The 20,616-nt window shown below is 41.0% G+C and overlaps 2 protein-coding genes and 1 long non-coding RNA gene across 5 annotated transcripts; 2 read left to right on the forward strand and 1 right to left on the reverse strand.

The window, feature by feature from the left end:
• Window positions 1–137: 137 nt before the first annotated feature.
• On the reverse strand, window positions 138–3,854 carry LOC147334280 (uncharacterized). Its single transcript, XR_015128448.1, has 3 exons — window positions 3,552–3,854; window positions 1,589–1,681; window positions 138–1,171 (listed from the first exon to the last, which is right to left on the reverse strand). It is a non-coding gene; the product is annotated as an uncharacterized LOC147334280 (long non-coding RNA).
• LOC147334281 (ICOS ligand-like) lies at window positions 2,998–5,867 on the forward strand. 2 transcript variants are annotated; one of them, XM_086286828.1, is made up of 3 exons: window positions 2,998–3,184; window positions 4,230–4,574; window positions 4,811–5,867. In XM_086286828.1, exons 1-3 carry the CDS (start codon window positions 3,121–3,123, stop codon window positions 5,023–5,025), a joined length of 624 nt encoding a protein of 207 aa, XP_086142954.1. In that variant the 5' UTR covers window positions 2,998–3,120; the 3' UTR covers window positions 5,026–5,867. The 2 variants fall into 2 exon arrangements, 1 of the variants encoding a protein (XP_086142954.1); XR_015128427.1 differs by lacking the exons at window positions 2,998–3,184; window positions 4,811–5,867 and adding an exon at window positions 3,602–3,745 and having other exon boundaries at window positions 4,230–4,363.
• Window positions 5,868–12,863: 6,996 nt separating this feature from the next.
• LOC147334282 (butyrophilin subfamily 2 member A1-like) lies at window positions 12,864–19,738 on the forward strand. 2 transcript variants are annotated; one of them, XM_086286771.1, is made up of 4 exons: window positions 12,864–12,895; window positions 14,685–14,715; window positions 18,901–19,252; window positions 19,472–19,738. In XM_086286771.1, the coding sequence occupies exons 1-4, from the start codon at window positions 12,864–12,866 to the stop codon at window positions 19,657–19,659; spliced, it is 603 nt and encodes a 200-aa protein (XP_086142897.1). In that variant the 3' UTR covers window positions 19,660–19,738. The 2 variants fall into 2 exon arrangements, with proteins under 2 accessions (XP_086142897.1, XP_086142896.1); XM_086286770.1 differs by lacking the exons at window positions 12,864–12,895; window positions 14,685–14,715 and adding an exon at window positions 17,648–17,717 and having other exon boundaries at window positions 18,896–19,252.
• Window positions 19,739–20,616: the final 878 nt, after the last annotated feature.

A 20,616-nucleotide genomic window follows, 5' to 3' on the forward strand; every position in this document is an offset into this window, starting at 1 on the left:
CGAGGAAGCTGTACTTAATAAACTGGCCAGTCAGTGTATATTACTATAATTACATTTTAAAAACTGTAAACACAAATCTGTGGTCATATATTTTGTTGTATTCAGTGTCAGTGAAAACATGGTGCTCCGACTCAGACTCAGTTTCTCTGTTTTTTAATCAGCTTCTCATTAAAATTCAGACTTTATTCAAATGACCACAACCAGGGGGCACTTTAATGTAAACAGATGCCTCTGTGATGCATTTACTGTCAGTTTTGTAATGTTCACAGTCTGTTTAGGAGATCTGAAACACATTTTACATAAAGACAGTTGTGAAAGTGAAATTGTTCCTCCTGCTTTTAGTTTGTGGCTGAAGTTAACCTGTGTGATGTCTTTATTGTGGATGAAGTAACTGCAATTTTCTGCTGATGCATTTGTAGTAAATGACAAAGTTTCAGATCACAACATCCACAGAGACGTGAAGCTTTGTGTTTGACACGTTTTAACCACAAGATTAAACACATGAAATCATGAATCTGACTGTCTGCTGACACTTCCTGGAGAGTGAGGATGAGGAAAATCCCTCCATCCTCACACAGTTTATATAAAAAGAGAAATGTTAATGTTTTTCCCCTCTTCCTTATACTTTTACTTCAGTCTCAGTATTCCACGATTATCACGGGGCAGTGGCAGATCCAGACCAAACTAACCGCAGGCTAATATTTAAATGTTTAATATATTAAGTGAATTTATTTTCACTCATTTATATAAAGATCCAAAAGAATTTCAAAGTAAAGGTTTCACATACTGCTCTTCCTCATACCTTTACTTCAGTCTCAGTATTGCTGTATAGTATTCCACCTCCCACACCCAGGGTTACCGAACAAAACAAGGAGAGCAATATTTCATTGTTTTATATATTAATTGAAAATATTTTAGGCACTAACATAAAATCAAAAATAAATATCCAAATGAATTTCAAAATAAAGGTTTCACATACTGTGCATGTGCACAATGTTTAAAATCCACGTCTGACATATTTGGTGGCCTGAAACAGGCAGAGTCCATAATTACAGAGAATCCAACGATGACTTTCATACCAGCTTTGATGGAAGCTGCGTCTCCTGTCCCCCATTAATGTGACTGGAAATGTCCTCAAACTGGGCAGCACTGGTGGATCATCTTTGTACGTCTGATAAGAGATGAATGCAGAGCAAACATGAGGCTGTAACTGAGGACAATAACTGATCATTGTTAACTTATTACTTTATTCTGTCATTATTGTTCATTACTGTCAGTTACAATGACTGTATGAATTGTAATGACACGACACTCGCAGTCACACAGGTCTGTTCAACATCACAAACCGCTGGTTGTCCCTCTTCCTCTCCCTCACAGCTCGTCTTCCTCCTCACTCTCAGGACTGTCCCTCTCTGCATCCTCTCCAACTAACTCCTCTGTCTCTCTGTCATCCTGCTCCTCAGCTCCTCATCATCTCCATCCTCTCTCTACATCGTTCTCTACTGGCCCCTGTCTAAAGCCACCTATGCACAGGGGGGGTTATGTTCAGGGATTTATGATGTTTGTAGTAAAAGAAGAGCAGCTGAACCTCTCGTCTTTGTTTTTCTTCTCTTTGACGATGATTCGTCCATCACTGACGTCTTCTTTTCTCACTGCTGAGCAGACTGCAGCTGATCGCTCTCTGCACATGAGACACACAAAGATAAATAAACCAGTGCAGGTTTTTGCAGGTAGAACAGCTGTTAGCAGTGCTGCCACACATGTGATATAAAGAAGAGTCGTAGCATCACAAACATCTTTCTTAGAAACTGGCAGCAGTTTTCAGCAGCTCACATTTTACTACAAGGTCCAAAACCAAGACTTTTTCTAACGTTACACACACACTACAATCAGCACTGTGGTGAGAAATGAGCTTCACACATCAGTCCTGTGGAGCTCAGGGTCAATGTTGTAGCTGAGATTCATTTACATGATGCTTGGATTCATTCACTGAATTCTACTTTTACTCCACCTGTTTGCTGTCTGGTATAAACACACTATAAGCAACATGTTGTGAAGACACTATGGCAGGATAGCTCGTGAAACATCTGCTCACATCTGGTTGAATTCAGTTGTGTACATCCACAAAGAGCAGCAGGTCAGCTGATCACAGCCTGGACACTGAAAACCTGAAGCTCACGTTAGAAACAACTCTGATTATTTTCCTGTGCTGAGCCACTACAATCACTTTGAATGTTCCTCACCTGCTGAATCCACTTTAACCCTGACTGTACATATAAAACATCTTTGTTTTCCTCTGCTCATGTTCTACTTCACTGATTCAAACTGAGAATCTATATTAGAATGAACATTTAGACTGAAAGAGTTCATTAGAAATACAGAAATGTGTGTGTTGGACCAAAAATTAATTTCTGATGTTTCTGTGTTTTTCTCTAATAGTTATATTGTTAAACAGACTGTAGTGAACAGCATTTAAGAATGAGTTATAAATAAAATAAAGAAATGAGCTGCTGTTGAAGTATCTTGATGACACTGTGTAATTGTACCACAATGTAATTAATTCAGTCCTTTGTGGTGACTTAAATATCCTCATACAACTGTGATGTTATATTTCTTCAAACTTCTTGGCCACATCTCATTTTAAAAGGACATTTTAATATTAATGACACTTTTACCCATATATATATATATATATATGTATATATATATATATATATATATATATATATATATATATATATATATTTGATATATCAAATATAACTGATTGCAGTTCTATTCTAGTGACAGAAATATTCTTTCTTGCTCAAAATAAGTGGATATCGTTCATGAGAGATATAGACCTATTTAAACAAATCTCTTTTAAATTCCCGCGATGATATCTGGCACATTCCGAAAATTACGTATTAGCAACTGATAGGCTGAAGGGCTGGGCGGTCCCCGCCAAAGTTCATTTATATGAAGGGTTTTAAGGATTTTAACAGCAGGTCGCTGACAAATGCAGGGCGCTGACTGTAGATCAGTTCCGGCTTTGGCAACAATTTTCCAGTCAAATTTTCAGAAACTTTTCCCGCGAACTTTAAAAACACTCTGATCTCAGCACCCACAGAAGTACAAGTAATGGACCTGACATCAGCCTGCTGCTCTGTGATTTTCACCTGCCTTCTCTCGGCTGTCTGTTCAAGTGAGTTCAACTGATTTTTTGTTTTTTACACTGTAACTACACACTGACAACACACTGCGATCCACTGTAACTGTAACACTGACAACACACTGTGGTGGCAGAGATGGATCAGTGCGGTGCTTGTGTTATGATCGGAAGGTCGGGGCTTCACCGACCGTGAGGTATCCCTGAGTAAGGTACCGTCTGTACACACTGCTCCCGGGGCGCTGGACTGGTGGCTGCTCGCTGCTTCACTGACTGAATGTGTTAAATGCAGCGGACTCATTTCCTACTGGATTAACAGCAGCCCGCTGTCACTGTGAGCAGGACACAAATGTGTGAAACAAACTCCACATCTGTGCTGATGTTCGCTCAGTGTTGTACTTACTCTGAAGAGTCCCGCACGGGGGGGTTGACGTCAGAGAAGGGGGCGGGGTTTTCTGGAAGCTTCTAAAGCAGAGCAGAGGCCTGGTCCTCTCCCGGTCCTACTTCTTCTAAGTCGTCTGGATATCCTCGTTAAACCTTCTAACAATGCAGAGTTTTCGCTCGGAAGTTGTTTCTACCATCTCTTTAAGGGCTGAGGTAAAACGAAACTTTATAAACTAGAAAATCCGTCAGAAGAAGGAGCGAGTAAACGCAACGCTGTCACAAACGAGCCCGAGGTTTTCCTGCTAGTCTTAAAAAAGGGTTGTACTTCCTGTCCCAGTGAGCAGGAGGAAACTGTCTGAATCGCTTCACATTTACATGGAAATGATCATTAATGCTGAAGCCGTGTGGGTATCAGTCACGGACCGGCCTCCCCTCGTGTGTTTTTCTATTAAGATCAGGATCATTGCCTGAAAAATGATGATGTTACCGATCAGATTCTTTCATGGTGGATCAAAATCTGATCTTCTCTGTGTTCATAATTTCATCCATTCAGACAAGATCAACAACACTGACTGACACGCAACTCCAAAAACTAACAGAGCCTCCATCGTGTTTCACAGATGGCTTCAAAAATGTACAGTTTTGATTCATCATTTAAACCTTTAACCTCTCTAATCTGTGTCGTTTCCTCTTTCAGTCCAGGAAAACATCATAGCTGTAGCTGTTTCCAAACAGAAGACCATTCTGACATGTCTAGTTCCAAACAACAACACTTACACAGCTGTAGAGTGGAAAAAAAATGGCCTGGGAGAAGAATATGTCCTTTTGTATCGGAATGGGCACTTTGAGCCAGAAAACCAGCATCCATCTTTTAAGAACCGGGTGGATCTGCAGGACAGACAGATGAAGGATGGAGACGTGTCTGTGATTCTGAAGAATGTGACGGTTAATGACACTGGAACATACGAGTGTCATGTCTTTGTGAGAAAAACACTCTCATGGACATCCATCAGCAGCATCAACCTTCATGTTGATCCTCCAGGTGAGTGAGTAGAGTTGAGTGTGTGTGATCAGAGGTGAAGCTGCTTCCTGGTTGTTGATGTTTGTTTCTAAAGATGTTGTTGATGAGACTTTGTAGAAAGCAGCTGGTCTGAGTGATGTGATCAGAGTGCAGTAGATAATGTCTGACAGCAGTTTGAAGAGGAAATGGATTCTGTTCTGTTCTTCACTCATCACCTACCTGACAGCTGACACCTCACACCTGTTTCTCACCTGCAGGTCAGCCAGGAGGAGACACAGAGGATGGAGGGAAGGAGGCAGAAGAGAAGGAAGCAGGAGGGAAGGAGGATGGATCTGTTGGACTGAAAGTTGGACTTCCTGTTGGCGTTATTGTTGCTGCTGTTGTTGTTGTTGTTGGTGTTTTAATCTACAGGAAACTTAAACCACAGAGTCAGGGTTCATACCAGCCTCCAGCTGAACAGCAGCCTGTTTAAAATGTGAAAATATTATTTTCACAAGTTTTTAAATGTTATTTTTGTTTGGTGCAAACATCGACAAACAGTCCAACAGAGAAACAGAGTCAGGATTCAGGATTCGCCTCCTTGAACTCTCTCAGAGGGCTTCCAGCTGACCTGAGTCTCCTGCTGCTGTTCCAGCTTCTCAGAGCAGAGACAGACGAGGACATCCTGGATTTGTTGTTCAGCATCTTTGTGAACGATTTCATCACGTTGTGTTGAACAGTTTTAAAGATGGATTCATTCCAAAAGAAGATTGAACTAATGTCGTACATTTCCTTCTTTTTCTTTAGTTTGCTTGAATTTCAGACGTGTCCTGTTTCTACTGTATGTGTAGCTGTTAGCTCGTGACCTCTGCTCCTGCTGAGCTGAAGCCTCAGACTGTTTCTGTAGTTTAAATAGACATCTATAATAAATATTTGTATATATTAAATTACACGGAGCTTTTATTTATTTCTGTTTATTTATACACTTTTAAAATTATTCCTGGTACAGATTTTATTGTTTTATGTTATTATTGATAAAAAAAATGAGTTGGTTTTTGTATACATGAATTCTCTTTTATAAAAAATATTTTCTAACCTGTATTCCAAAACGTTGGTTCTGTTCGTCTGGACGTAGCTTGTAAATGTCCTGTTTATAAGGTTGGGGAAACCTGCAGTCACTTGGATGAGTGTCGAAACGTTTCTCCCACTGAAAACACCACGTCCAGGTGAACAGAGTCAACTTTTGGAGATTTACTTACCTGGATGATTGAACATGCATCAAGGCCCTTTCTCACCTGTACAGTCTGTTTTTGTTCTGTAAATAAAGTTTCTTAACGTGAATGTTGTTTCCTGTTGCTTCATGAGTAAATCTGAAATGAAACTGAATAATCTGAGCTGGAATCAGTCAAAAGTGAGTTTGTGTGAAATCATCTTTGCTTCTGCTTTTAAAGTGAGTTTTTTTTCCCAACTATCGCCATCTGGTGGCCTTCAGAGAGAATGCAGGCGTCCATGTTTTATGCTGTGTCTACAATGTATCAGTGTGGTGCTATTAGTATAAGGTGGGATGTAGATTTTGTTACATTGTACCTGTGAGCACAAACTACATGCATCAATAGGCAGGTCATACTGTGCTACAAACCCCTCAAAGTGCTTTTAATTAACCGCACATTCATAAAGCAGCTTATTCTGGGCACTTCATCTCCCTCACATACACGACCAACCTAGAATCTTCCACTCCAGAGTAGCTGAGTGCAAACTCCACACAGAAAAAAAAGAAGCCCAGCAGGATTTGAACCTAGAACCTTCTTGCTCTGACAGGACAGCAACAACCTGCACCACCTATGGCAGAAACTGGATCTGTGCCAAAGCACCATCTCTCATGGCGCACTCTGACATCTGTATGACCTGTGCTGTTTTCTTTTTCACTCTAGGGAACCTTGGCCTTTTGAGTCTTTGTCCTTCGTGGGGTTTACCTGTGCAGGTGAGTTTGATATCAAAATCTTATTAATTTCATACGACAGCTGAGTGCTGTTGGCTGCTCACAAAGAGGATACAGGTCTCCTGTCACCAAACCTCTGCTGTCATGTGGCAAAGCAGATGTTAGTTTTTAGATGTACTCACACACAAACAGTTTGGTGCAATTAAGTTGTGAAGACAAGATTTTTGCCGCACAGCAAGAAGGTCCTGAGTTCAATTCCAACATCAGGCCGGGGTCTTTCTGTGTGGAGTTTGCATGTTCTCCCCGTGTTTGCGTGGGTTCTCTCCGGGTACTCCGGCTTCCTCCCACTGTCCAAAGACATGCAACTTGTGGGGATAGGTTAAGTGGATAATCCAAATTGCCACTAGGTGTGAATGTGCGAATGAATGTGAGTGCGAATGTTTGTCTGTCCTTGTGTGTTAGCCCTGCGACAGACTGGCGACCTGTCCAGGGTGTACCCCGCCTCTCGCCCTATGACAGCTGGGATAGGCTCCAGCGCCCCCCGCGACCCTGAAAAGGACAAGCGGAAGCGAATGGATGGATGGATGGATGGAGACAAGATTTTTCTGTTCATAACTCCACTGTCACCAGCAGAGGGAGGAGTCGAGGCAACAGCTGATCTAGAGAAATCTTCTCAGGGTAGCAAAATCAAAGTCATTTCTTTACACATATTACAGAATGTAACATCTGCATATGTATCATATACATGGTTAAAATACAGGAAATATACTTGCTGCCTACTTTATGTGAAAAAAAACTTTATTGTTTTCTTTAACACTCATAATTAAACATTTCACTTAAATAAAAAAGGTGAACTATTTAGCTTATATGATAAATAAACATACAATACAGAAAGCTACACGACATGAGGCGGTTCATTTACAAACACTAGTCTAACTTAAGTTTCACACTCTGTTACACAATACTAACCTGATCTGCTTCTGTTGTTATAGACTGTACGTGGTTCCCACTGGTCTGACATTTCTCACTTTTACAGCTTTCAAACTGTGCTTTACCTTCTTTGTTATCTTTATTTTTTTAGCAAACTATTTTTTATTAACATTCTTTATTAACACAACTGATCTAAAAAAACAAAACAAAACATAAAAACCTACTGGGGAAAAGTTATTTTTTACTGTAAAAACCTCAGCTGTGTTTATTGGTGGTGGTAGGTAACGTCCGTGCTGCATTCACATCATCTAGTAGATCTTCTGAGGGTACTTCATGTAGATTTGGTAACCAGCTACACTGGATCCAGGTTTCAAGCTCAGTTCCTCTCGCACTCAACAATCCTTCTCCTATCGCACTTGGGGCTTTGTACCCAATCTCGGGTGGGGGTGATGATATGTCCCCCCTGACCTGGCGTCCTGACTCCTCCTTGCCGTAGCATTTGTGTTGTACCTCATCAATCTCTAGCTGTGAGAGCAGTTCCTTCTGTCGAATGTTGGAACACTGAGCTACTGGTTGTTTCACCATCCATGTGGATGTTGGGTATCGAAGACCCCATAGGTCCCTCTTCCTGTCCATGTACCTCCTTCTGCTGGGGTTACTTGTGTAGTAGCGTTCCAACAACACCCTGTTTTCATCGCTTGCACACCAATGTCTTCTTGTCCAGTAGCCACTTCTCATCAGGGTGTCCTGGTTCAAATTTGTGAGATGCTTGTTTTAGTGTCACACCAGTCCATGATTTCACTTCTCTAATCATTCCTCACATGCTCCATGATGTCCTCTTATAATAAAACATCAGACTAAACCAAGTCTGCAACTCTTGAGGTCAAAAATGTCCTCCTGTGTCCAAACTATGCTCATAAAGCACGCTGTCACATGCTTTCAATTTTATATAAACCCTCCTACAAAGCATGAATGTTAACAGTAAATGTGCACGACAAACAAATAGAAGCACTCAGAAACCATCTAGATAACTTTTATGTCAAAGGTCATGGAACATAAAATCATTGTGCATCATCTTATAATAAAAACATTTAAAAAGTTTGCTGACTTTATGCAAAAAATAAGGTTTCAAATTCTCCTGCAGATTGAAAATCAAATCAACCTTATGCAAAAGTTCAATAAGGAAGATCTGTAGTTACACATCTGTCTGCTTTCCAGGTGTTGGCACTGCTTTTCAAAATGGTGATAATGTGACAGACATCACATCTTCTTAAGATATCACACACAGAAACAATGAAGGGCAGAAGGTTTGATCATCTTAAAGAACTGAAATAAACTGAATAAAGAGGGCGAGCTGTTAAAGGAGTCCTCTGCGGTTTCTATATTCCAGCTGTGGCCACAGCTGTTTAACCTCTGCATCCTCTATCAGCTGTCCTCCAGATGCATTTTAGGACCTGAGACATACTTCCAGCTTCCAGATATGTAAAGTACATCCTTACCAGAAGCTCGGGTCTCAGAAGGAAACTTACAGTCTGTTTGTTCTACTGTAACATTAAAGGTCAAAGGTCACATGAAAACTGTCATGCATTGGGAAAACTAATGCTCCACTGCTGCCATCTGCTGGTTGCTATCATGAAGTGACTGATCTTCCCATTTACACACAGTGCATATATTCGGCGGCCACTTTATTAGGTATACCTTGCTAGATGGATGGATGGATTGTTGTCACGTTCAAGAAATTACATTAGTTACATGGCACTTTATCCTGCAGGAATCAGCCTCCAGACGACGCTGTGGTTATAAAGTGATGCACACAGTCAGTTAGAATACTTCAAGCAGGCTGTGGTGTTTAAACAATCCTCAGTATGGGGTCCAAAGTGTGCCATTAAAATATCCCCCACTACACCACTGTTCTCCCTTCTGCAGAAGCAACAGGATCATGCTTCTGCAAAACTCCTCTGTGATCTGTGTTGTAACTCTGAACTTATCCATATGATCCTGTTTCTGATTGAATTCTCTAAAAAGTTAAATTTTCAACAGATTCTGGTTTATGTGAGTCATCTTCTTCCTTTTCAGAGCAGAATGTCAGGGATATAAAAAGGTTCTCAACTTCACTGGATCCACTTCATCATGTCTGCATGCCAATCGGTAGTGATTTGACACACACGCACAATGACTGATCAATGGTCATGAGAATTTGCACAATTATGATGAAGAAACTGACCTCCCTGCCCATTGTTCCTTCAGTGATTCTAGTTTCAGTCATTATGCAAATGTACTGTTTATAAGATTGGGGAAACCTGCAGTCAACTGAGACTGAAGAAGTCACTTGGATGAGTGACAAAACGTTTCTCCCACTGAAAACACCACGTCCAGGATGTATCGTCCAGATGAACAGAATCAACTTAATTATAGAAGTTTGTTTTTACAGTACTCACAGAGAACAGTTACAGCAGCAAACATGTTGCTGCAAACACCAAAATGTCTACAAATAATTTATTACAGATTTGTAATAAGATTTGCTTCAACTTTATCTAGTAGCTGAATTTTGTTTAACCCTTTTTTATTCATGGATTTTCAACAATGATTTCCTGAATCTTTCTGTCAAACACTAGTTTAATTTCTCTACACTAGCAGAAAAGCCAAAGACTGTACAAACATGGCTTCTGCCTGACTCAAGGAATTAAGCTTAGACTTTGAATTTGAGAGGATTGTTGTGAAAAACAAAAACACACCATCATTTACCATTGTTCACGTTTTTATTCTGAAAGGCCTGGTGAAGAATTTTCTATTAAGTATGAAAGATAAATTAAATTTTTATGGCACCATCTTCTTCTTCTGCTTCTTTATTAAAGAAAGAAGAATATCTCTCCATTTGAACTTTCTGGCCCTCAGTGGTTGTATGAGATTTCATTTCATTTTCATCTCCTTTGTGAGGAGAACAAACAGAATATAAACCAGTGTGTTTACAGTGAATGTGAGAACCAGTTAGAGAGCAGCAGCTGGATTCCAGTTGTTGGACTGGTGGACGACTGCTGGGCTGAGCAGAGCCTCTCTGTTCTCTTTATATACAGCAAAGTGAAAGAATAAGGACATGTCAGTGAACGCATCACAGTTATAACACAACTTTCTGTTTTGGGTCACATAAATGTTGAACTTTGGACACATTTTCTGCTGCTGCATGAGCAGTACATGACAAGTATCAGATCACACAGCATCTGCAGAGACGAGCAGCGTTGTTTCTGATATGTTTTAACCACAACTTGGCTCGGAGTGAAATCTAAATACTGCTGCACTCACTCTGAACCCTGATGAAGAAAGAGGAGGAGTCCCCGGAGCAGAACCAGGAAACACTGAAGAGATTATATGTCTCAGCTGGCTGGAAACTCCTGTTCCCTTGGAAAGGCTGGAGGAGGCGGCCTGGGAGAGGGAGGTCTGGTCTGTTTTTAGGCTGCTGCCCCACTGACCCGGCTGTGGATAAGCTCACATTTTACTAGAATGAGGATGTGTGCGCACTTTTTTTCCTACTCTCTCACTTTGAACTTGAGTTTGTTTGTTTTAACTTCTTTTCCTTTCTTTTCCTGTTCATAGTAAAGGAAAAGTTCAATTCTGATTAACAGATTTTTCATCTTTGTACTAAAAGATCAACAGCTGTACCTCTGTAGTCTTTGACTGTTATCTTGTGTTCGATGATGATGTCATCCATAAGTGACGTCTCCCCTGTCTGAAACACACACAGAGGACATCGGTGCAGACAGTGCAGTCCTGTCACTGACATAACCTCACAAGTATCAACAACACAAAAATAAATTACATTAATTATAGAAGTTTATTTTTACAGTACTCACAGATTTAATTTAATTTTAATTTAATTTAATTTATTTCAGATTTGTAATAAGATTTGCTTCAACTTTATTTAGTAGCTGAATTTTGTTTAACCCTTTTTTATTTATGGATTTTTACTGACTTTTACTGACTGACTTTACTGACTCAAGGAATTAAGCTTAAAGTTTAAATTTGAGAGGACTGTGGTGAAAAAACAAACAAACAAACAAAAACAAACCATCGTTCACTGTAAAGGTCGCCAGAGTTTAAAGAACTGTATGGATTCTGTAAATCTCACAGTTAAAGCCTGCTTGCTGTGTTTCCTGGGTTTCTGAGCAAAGATGAGAAACCTGCAGTCTGTCCTCTCACTTTCATTCAGGAAGAGCAGAGCAGAGCCAGGAAGAGGAGCTGAGGAAGGCAGGAAGAAGGAGCTTGGCTGAGAACAAGGACTATGTTCAGGTGTGAGCACTACAGCTGCAGCACAGCTGTGGACTCCACCCTGATCATTGTTTGAGTGAGTGAATTTTCTCTGTTTAGTTTGCTATTTAAACATGTTTGAGTGATTTGTTGCCTCTGATTGGCAGCTGAAAACTATGTGAAAATTACTGCATATTTGATAGTGGATCCTTCTTTAGCCAGGTTTGTCACACAGTTTCTTCTTATTCAGCATTTAAACAGACAGATCTGTGTCTACAGTTTGAAACAACCTCACACTGAAAAAATGTGAAATGTGGAGCACTGCTTTCAAATGAAAAGCCTCATATTTTTACATGTTACGTTATTATTATTATGTGTTTGATCTGGGGTCAGCTGGTACTAGAAATTGGCGATATATATGATTGAATTGAATCGAATTGAATGTATCCTCCCCCAACCTCAGACTTCTGTCATAAACATGTTATAAACATCAATACTAACTTGTACTGGTACCAAGGAGGCTCAGGCATGTCTGTATGTGTCCTGTGGTTAGGTTTAGGCATTCATTTTTAAATGTCAAAGTTAGGGCAAGTGGCTAGGGAATGCATTATGTCAATGAGATGTCCCCACGAAGATAGCAAGACCCGCCGTGTGTGTGTGTGCATGTCTGTGTGCATGTGTTTTTTCTCTTGCTTCATGAGAAGCTTGCAGAGTTTTGCAAGAGTGGCATGCAGTTTCCATGGTGACATTAATGTTTACTTGAATGCTTACGTCAGTTTTGTCTTTTGACCGAAAGACACAAGAGGGGGATTCCTGTAGCAGAGGCTATGTGTGAGTGTGTGTGTGTGTGTGTGTGGTGTGTTCTCCTCAAGCCCTGCAGCTGTTAAGATGCCCAGTTCACAAGAAATGTAACACCCTTTGTAAGTCTTTACAGTCCTTTCTAATTACATCTTTGAGTACAAACAGATTTGTTGTTTTATCTGCACATTTATTAATTATGACTCACTAAAACAGAGATCTCTCTCTGGCCACATATTCAAAAAACCTGCTAAGCACTTTTGCATGGAGGATGGAAACAATAACTCACAAAAAACACCATTAAAAAATTAATTCAGATTTTTTTTTGTGATGTACTAAATCTTCTTTAATGTCGTTTTAAAAAGGAAATAAGTGAAATGATTCAAAATCAAATTTGGGATCATATTTTTTTTATCTTTGCAATGATAATTTCTTTACTCCTTCTGTCTTTGCAGTTTACTTTCATTTTACTGGTTCTGCTGAGTCACTGGCCATTCCAGCAGAAACCTGTCATAAAGTCTCTGGTTCCTTTTTGCTGTGTGCGTCTTGTTCCTGCCCATCACTTGTTATTTATCCTTGTAAAGAATAAGAAGTGACACTGGAGCGACACAGAGCCCTTATCCTCACAGTGCAGCGGTGGATTCAGCCTGTTTAAGGTAACTAACAATGCTAATGCTGTCAGACACTGAGGCCTGTTGCATGCACACACAGTGTTCGAGCAATGGCTGCAGCCCACAGCCTTTAAAATAGTGATTAAAATCCTGTCTGTAAGCAAAGTGTCATCAGACACTAAACTTTCAAACACTTGAGATTAAACTGAGCTGACAGCGAATCGTTCCTTGTATTACTGCACAAGGGGAAGACTGGAGATGACAATAATGATTTAATGAATTTTGTTTTCATTACACGAGTGCACACTTTCATTCTGAATGTAAAGTAAATGACCTGTGTAGTTTTAGGAAATTGTATCAGACCAGCACACAACAAACATGACAACAAATGAGAAGAATTTAGAAGCTCACAAGTTTTTCTTTCTTAAAGAACAGGCTCTGCTAATACTAGTGTGTGTCTGTGTGTGTTTTTGTGGGTTGTCTGTTCACATGTCTTAACTAGATTATTTCCCATTTAAAGAAACAAACAAAAGAACAACATGCATTAAATTATTTCATTGACCCATAGTTCTCACTTTGCAAAGGCAGACTGATTAAAGTGTTTGTTTACATGTGAACAACGTTAAAATACGTCTGTTAACAGTTATGTTTTTACAATCTCAACCTGATCACCATCCAGCAGGAGGATCAGTGAGTCCTGAGGCTGTGCTACCAACCAGGATTTCATCTGATCCAGGTAACTTCAGGGTCTCTGTACTGCTGGGGTAAATCACCACGGTAACTTAATCAGATTGGAGATCAACAATACTGTAGTTTAGCTTTTTCTCTCACGCTGCTGATTTTGTATAAAATACACAACATGTATTTTAACTTTACTTACTCAGTAAACCCTGGTTAAACTAAACAAGTTGAGCTTTGTGTGACTGCTTATTCTGAACAACAGTGTTGGGGTAAGATACTCTGGGTGTGCTGAACTCACTACAGACTTTACCTCAGATGTGTAACTTCTGACTCATAAATATATGTTTCAATCTATGCAGTGTTTCAAAATTCAAATCAATTTGACCACAAGCAAAACCATTGTACTGATTTCTAAGTAATTTACACACAATTTACTGTCTGTTTCACAAGTCTGATCCTCATTTTGCTTCCTGTGAGCACACGTCTAAAAATATGTGTACTATTTTTAACTGCCCAAGACGCAGAGATCTATGGGGCGCTGTTTGTAAAGTGAGATATGCTGAAATTAACTGAAAATGTTTTCCACATTTAGCTCAAAAACCTACAAAAAATGTTTTTTTTAGTCATTTTTACAACATTTAGTAAAGTATTTGTAACTTTTCATATTTAAAACACAATTTTAAATGTGAAATCTAAATATTAAATTTTAAATCTAAATGTTAAACGTGGTCAGGTTGTGTCTGCTCTCCCCGTCACTTGTCACCACCATGAGCTGCTTCACTTCTTGCCTACAAGCACGTCCAGTGATTTAGCTGCATAGATAACATAGCTTCACAGCTGACCTTGGCATCATCCACCAGAAGGGGAGTCCTGCCATACTCAGATTCATACCCTGGCCTGGGAGACTAGGTCTCGTCAGATAGGGAGAAGCCAAGGTTCGCTCCACAAGAGGGGCATAATCTCCGCTAACCAATGGGACCTCGTCACTCTGGTTAGAGTGGGAGAAATTAAGGCCAGTGGAGGAAACGCATAAAGCAGAGCATGTGGCCAATTGTGAGCTAATGCATCTACCTCTAGCAGAGCCTCCTGGTCCCTCGGGGAGAAATACAGTGGACACTGAGCGTTCTCCATTGAGGCAAACAGGTTGACCTGTGACTGGCCAAAGCGGGTCCAGATTTGGGTCACCACATGTGGGTGCAGGGTCCAGTCCCCGTACTGCGGTTCCCCTTGGACATTAAGTCTGCTCTCAAGTTCAGAGCTCCTGGAATGTGAATATCGCTCAATGACAACAGAGTGATGCTGCCTGCTCCACATGATCAGTCTGCGAGCCAGCATGTGCAAAGGAAGGGACCGTATCCCACTCTGTCTGTTGATGTACGCCACAACAGTGGTGTTGTCTGTTCTGATCAGAACATGGCAGTTTCTTTAATGGGAAGAAAGTGTCTCAGTGCTAGAAATGCTACTAGCAATTCTAGCCAGTTTATGTGAGCACCCCCAGTTGCCGCTGTGGCACCCCAGCCCGTGAGACTCGCGTGCGTGGTCACCACCTTTCTGGCTGTGACAGCCCCCAGTGACACCCCCTGAGTGAGAAATCTGGGATTTCTCCAACAGTGGAGTGAACTGTTTCTCCAACAGTGGAGTGCCACAGCACAGTCTGCTGTGACTCTGATATGGCGGTGAATATGGTGCTTTCGATTCAGTCTCAGTGATGCTACCCATGGCTGAAACTCCCTCATATGCAGTCTGCCAAGTGGAATGACCGCTAGTGAAGACGCCATTAATCCCAGCATCTGCAGAAGTCTTCTGAATGGGAGATATCTTCCCACCTGAAAAATGCCGGCATGTGTGCATTTTTTAAATTCTGTCCACAGAGAGAGTCACTCTGTACAAGGTGGAGTTTAGAGTTATTCCTATGAAAGAGACGGTCCCAAAAAGGCCAGCGGGGTCAATGCTTTCATCCAGAATGCCAGTTCAACCATCTTGCCCTCTCCTGTAGGACAATGATGCTGAGAGCTCTGCCCGCCGCTTGTACTGCTGCTCTAGTGAGGTGGAGACACTGGTCCGTAACGACGGCCAGCTCTTCCCACGGCTTGCTAGCATCCGAGTTTGCAGCAGTCTGGTCCTGGAGCTCCGCCAAGTAGGCTAGCAGGAGCGAAGGGGTGAAGGGATGGACCAGATGACATGGAAAGTTTCTAGTTTGGGTGGAGATGAGATGCAACCAGATTCTCCACTGTGGGAATTTGGTAGATGCCCTTCTCTTTCATTCCAGCGCAGTCAAACGCCGCTGCTCCCTGCACGGGGTTGGGTGACGAAACCCCGTCACATGCTGCTGCTTTGCCCAGCAGCATGTGACCTCGTCCACGCATTCAGGGAAAAGCGGTAGTACCTGCTTAGTAGTGCGCTGTGCTTTGGGGAGCCTTTTACCCTCGTATCGTGATGTGGAGTTCTCCATTGTCACAGTGGGCCATGGGATTGCCAGCTTTTCAGCTGCCCATTTTGCAACATCAAATAACTCTATGCCGCGGGACTATGTGCCGGGGTTATCACAGTCGGGCCCTTGTGTCGCAGAATTCCAAACAGAGGGGGCAAAGAAAACGTTGTCATCCTCGTCTGAGATGAGATGTTCCGACGCTCCCTCAGAGGTTTCCCTGAGTAGCTCGTCATGAACCTGAATGGAATCCGATAACATAGCTTCGCAGCTGATCTCGGCATCGTCCACCAGTGGGAGGACAATATCCATCTCATCCCCACAGCTGGTGCCTGGTGTGGCTGACTCAGGGTGCCTCATTGGTGGGCTGATTTGAGATAGCTTTGGGTCCTTCTTTGACAGGCTAGCCTGACGGGCTAACCTTCAGCAAAGGCTTTTTAGGGTGTGTTCACATGAACCCAGTGTGGAAATAGCCACTTGGGCGTGTTGCAGCCCGAGGCACATCACACAAGCGTCATGTGTATCTGAACCTGAGATTTTGCAACCGCAGGGGCAAATTCTGGGCAGCGGTTTGCAGTCTGCCATATTAAGGAAGTTTGGTGTAGCTAGCTTGGAATGGCTGGACAGCTGACGCTGATCTTTTTTCTTCTCTCGGTTGGGTAGCTATGGTGAGCTAGTATGACCTAGCTGACCTAGAGCGTTCCCCATAGTGAGACACCGAAACGAGTGTTTGAAAGAGAACGGACCCTCCGATGTTTTCAGCCAAATCGCTGGATGTGCAGAAGTGAAGCAGCTCATGACGGTGAGAAGTGACCATCAGGGGAGAGCAGACACAATCTGACCACTACCAGCACACTTTTGCACCGGAGGATTTAGTAAAGCTTTTATTTTGGTATTTCCGTTGATCCGTACAATAAATTTTCATGTTAGCTAAATATTTAGTTTCCTGTAACATTTACATTTAATATTTAAATTTAAATATGACATTTAGATTTAAGATTTAGCATTTAGATTTAAATATAATATTTAGATTTAACATTTAATATTTAGATTTAACATTTAAAATTGTGTTTTAAATATGAAATGTTGTAAAAACTGCCCCGAAAAAATGTTTTTGTAGGGCTTTCAGTTAAATGTGGAAAAATGTTGCCGTTAATTTCAGGATGTTTCACTTTACAAACGGTGCCCCATAGAGATCACGTCACATGCCCACATTTATGCTACTGTTAGCACTTTGTGCTCTCATCTAACATGTGATATCCTGTCATATCAGGTAATTCCTTCACACGTTTGCTGAACATAAACATTTTGGAGGGTAAATAATCACTATTCACTGTTAGACATACACATTTGTAAATCTTAGTTTATGTTTGTGGATCATATCAGAAGCTTTGGTAACATAAACATCTTGTGTATTTTCAGTCGACTCAGCTTCTCTTTTAAACTATGTAACACTCTGAATTTGGGATCTGCAGGACAACCTGAGATGGATACTTGCAAATCTGTGATATTCTGCTGGATTCTGCTCGTCTGCTTTTCACCGGCTGAATATGCAGGTGAGACCAGCAGGTATCACTGTGTCTACTACTAGGAACTGAATTGCTTTCATTGTCACTTATATATATACAATTTAGATTATTAAATTCAAAATAATTAAAAAGCTCATTTACACCATGTTCCCCCCTTATAGCACTTTTTGGTCTGCTGATAGAAGGAGGGACAGAGGGAAGTACTGAATAGTTGTTGGTGAGCAGGAATATTTCATGGGATGTTGACATAGCAACTTTTCCCGTATTTATCTCACACACATATTATGTGAGAATTGTAAAGAATGACCAAGAGGTAACAAAAATAGTACCAATAATCTTGATAATGATGATAATAAAGACAGGTTTGTGCGTATGTGCTGTTGGGCCAATGAGACTCACTGATGAGATAAAGTTAAATTGTGATTTTTTTTTTTTGTGACATTTACTTATTTAAAGTGTAATAACTTATTTTCAAATCGTCTTTAATACATGTAAGTTCCTACAGCTGTGCTTGATGCAGGAGTAGCAATAAGTCAAAGAAGCTGTCCACCTTTATAGTACCCCGACTTACAAAATTAATACGTTCCTGGGGGTCTTTCGTATGTCGAAGCACCCATCGCGCCTTTTGAATGAACTATAGGCTAATTGCTAACGGCAACAACAATACGTCGTTCAAGTGGAACAGCAAAGCCAAGGGGTTGTCACATGATTCTGAAGGCACTTACAGTCATTTTATAATGACTGTAAGTACATTTATCTTTTTCCACACACTCACAGCTCCAGCAGACTGTGAATGCTAGTTGTTGATATAGATATAGATATATAGATATAGATTTGTTATTCCCAGAAGTTTGCAGCTCTAATGTGGATAAAATTCCCCTCAGGTGAAAATAGTGGACACATATTAGCATTAAGGACGTGTCTTAAATGTAATTAATCAGTTTGTATAGTTATGGTAAGCAACTCTCTGCCTACACTCTTATAAATGTGATTAAAGTGAATTATTTTTGGCTCTAATTAGTAAACACAGAGTGAGTCTGCTGCTCGAAAAGAGCAGTGAGGGAACTGTGGCTCAGGTTTAAGGTTCAACCATCATCAACCAGAGCACAGTAGTCTCTGATCATCTTCCTGATTGGCTGCTGTACCAGTCAAGAGTTTAAACTTTGACCTTTAACCTCTCTGCTCTGTGTTGTTTCCTCTTTCAGACCAGAAGACGATCACAGCTGAGTCTGGACAGAACGTCACTCTGACATGTCGAGCTCCAAACAACAACATCATTGTTGTTCTAGAGTGGAGCAGAGCTGATCTGGAGCCAGATTATGTCCTCCTGTACCGGGATGAGCAGTTTGTTCCAGACAACCAGCATCCATCTTTTAAGAACCGGGTGGATCTGCAGGACAGACAGATGAAGGATGGAGACGTGTCTGTGATTCTGAAGAATGTGACGACTGCTGATAGTGGAACATATGAGTGTCGTGTCTTCGTGAGAGGAGCAAACCACAGGAAGAGAGCTCATCTGAAGACTAAGCCAATCACCACCATCAGGTTAAATGTTTCTCCAGGTGAGTGGTGAAAAGAGGTGAAGCTGCTTCCTGGTTGTTGATGTTTGTTTCTAAAGATGTTGTTGATGAGACTTTGTAGAAAGCAGCTGGTCTGAGTGATGTGATCAGAGTGCAGTAGATAATGTCTGACAGCAGTTTGAAGAGGAAATGGATTCTGTTCTGTTCTTCACTCATCACCTACCTGACAGCTGACACCTCACACCTGTTTCTCACCTGCAGGTCAGACAGGAGGACACACAGAGGATGGAGGGAAGGAGGATGGATCTGTTGGACTGATAGTCGGTCTGTCTATTTGCGCTGTGCTTCTTGTTGCTGCTGTTGTTGTTTTTTTGATCTACAGAAAACATAAACAACAACAGAATAAGGATTCCTACCAGCCTCCTCGAGCTGAACAGCAGCCTGTTTGAAATGTGTCAGAGCTTCTTTTTTTCCTCACCTGAGTCTCTTGCTTCTCTTCCAGCTTCTCCAAGGTGACACTGAGCATTCAGGTTATAATAATAGTTTTAATAATCAGAATCAGAATCGTGTTTATTGGCCAAGTATGCAGACACATACAAGGAATTTGGTTCTGGTAGATGGTGGCTCTCAAGCACAGCAATGTAAATCACACACACACACACACACACACACACACACGCACGCACACACGCACACACACACACACACACACACACACACACTATGTGCGTCTATATATACACTACACATGCATACACATACATACACAAAGCTGTGTAAACCAACTATAAATAACTCATCTAAACTTATATACATAAAATACAGAAATGAAATGAGGTGGAATGAATACTACAGAATGTACATAATAAACAGAAACAAGAAAAGTGCGAGAGAGCGCAGTACCGAGGCTGCCATCCACGGCGCCATCTTGAATGACCAATAATAATAGTTTTTAAGAAGTAGAAAACTGTCCCAAAGTTAAAGTTGAGCCTTTAGCTCCTCACTCGCTCATCGACCTCCATGAACACCAGCTGAAGTCTTCATAAGTAGTTTAGTTTATCAGACTAAACTTGTCTTTATACTGTGAGCTGTAGCTGCTACTTCCTGCTCTCGACCTCCTGCTGAGCTAATATCAAACTACCTGCTGCTTCACTTTAAACACATAAAACACTCATGTTTATATCGCAGAAGCTTCTAATGTTTATTATATTTAGCTTTAAGCACTGCACACTTTTTTACTTTATTATTGCACACTGTATGTAATATATTTATTTCTATGAGCAGGAATCTTGTTTCGTTTTCTTTCTGTAACAATAAATCTGTTTTCATCAGAAACTTTCTGACCTGTTGACTCATTTCATGCAGTTTTCAGGGATTTTCTGTTTATAATGTTTTTTTTTTTATAA

This window comes from Aulonocara sp. 'chitande type north' Nkhata Bay, linkage group LG3, assembly GCF_057382095.1.
Source record: "Aulonocara sp. 'chitande type north' Nkhata Bay isolate Kocher_YH1m ecotype deep benthic linkage group LG3, A_spYH_male_GT1.1, whole genome shotgun sequence".
Taxonomy (NCBI): Eukaryota; Metazoa; Chordata; class Actinopteri; order Cichliformes; family Cichlidae; genus Aulonocara; species Aulonocara sp. 'chitande type north' Nkhata Bay.

Bases quoted from the DNA above. Each gene is read 5' to 3' on its own strand.
- LOC147334282 (XM_086286770.1), top strand. From the start codon at position 17,648: ATGGATACTTGCAAATCTGTGATATTCTGCTGGATTCTGCTCGTCTGC. The intron at 17,718-18,895 runs GTGAGACCAGCA...TTCCTCTTTCAG, and splicing joins TTCACCGGCTGAATATGCAG to ACCAGAAGACGATCACAGCT. The intron at 19,253-19,471 runs GTGAGTGGTGAA...TCTCACCTGCAG, and splicing joins CAGGTTAAATGTTTCTCCAG to GTCAGACAGGAGGACACACA.
- LOC147334281 (XM_086286828.1), top strand. From the start codon at position 3,121: ATGGACCTGACATCAGCCTGCTGCTCTGTGATTTTCACCTGCCTTCTC. The intron at 3,185-4,229 runs GTGAGTTCAACT...TTCCTCTTTCAG, and splicing joins TCTCTCGGCTGTCTGTTCAA to TCCAGGAAAACATCATAGCT. The intron at 4,575-4,810 runs GTGAGTGAGTAG...TCTCACCTGCAG, and splicing joins CCTTCATGTTGATCCTCCAG to GTCAGCCAGGAGGAGACACA.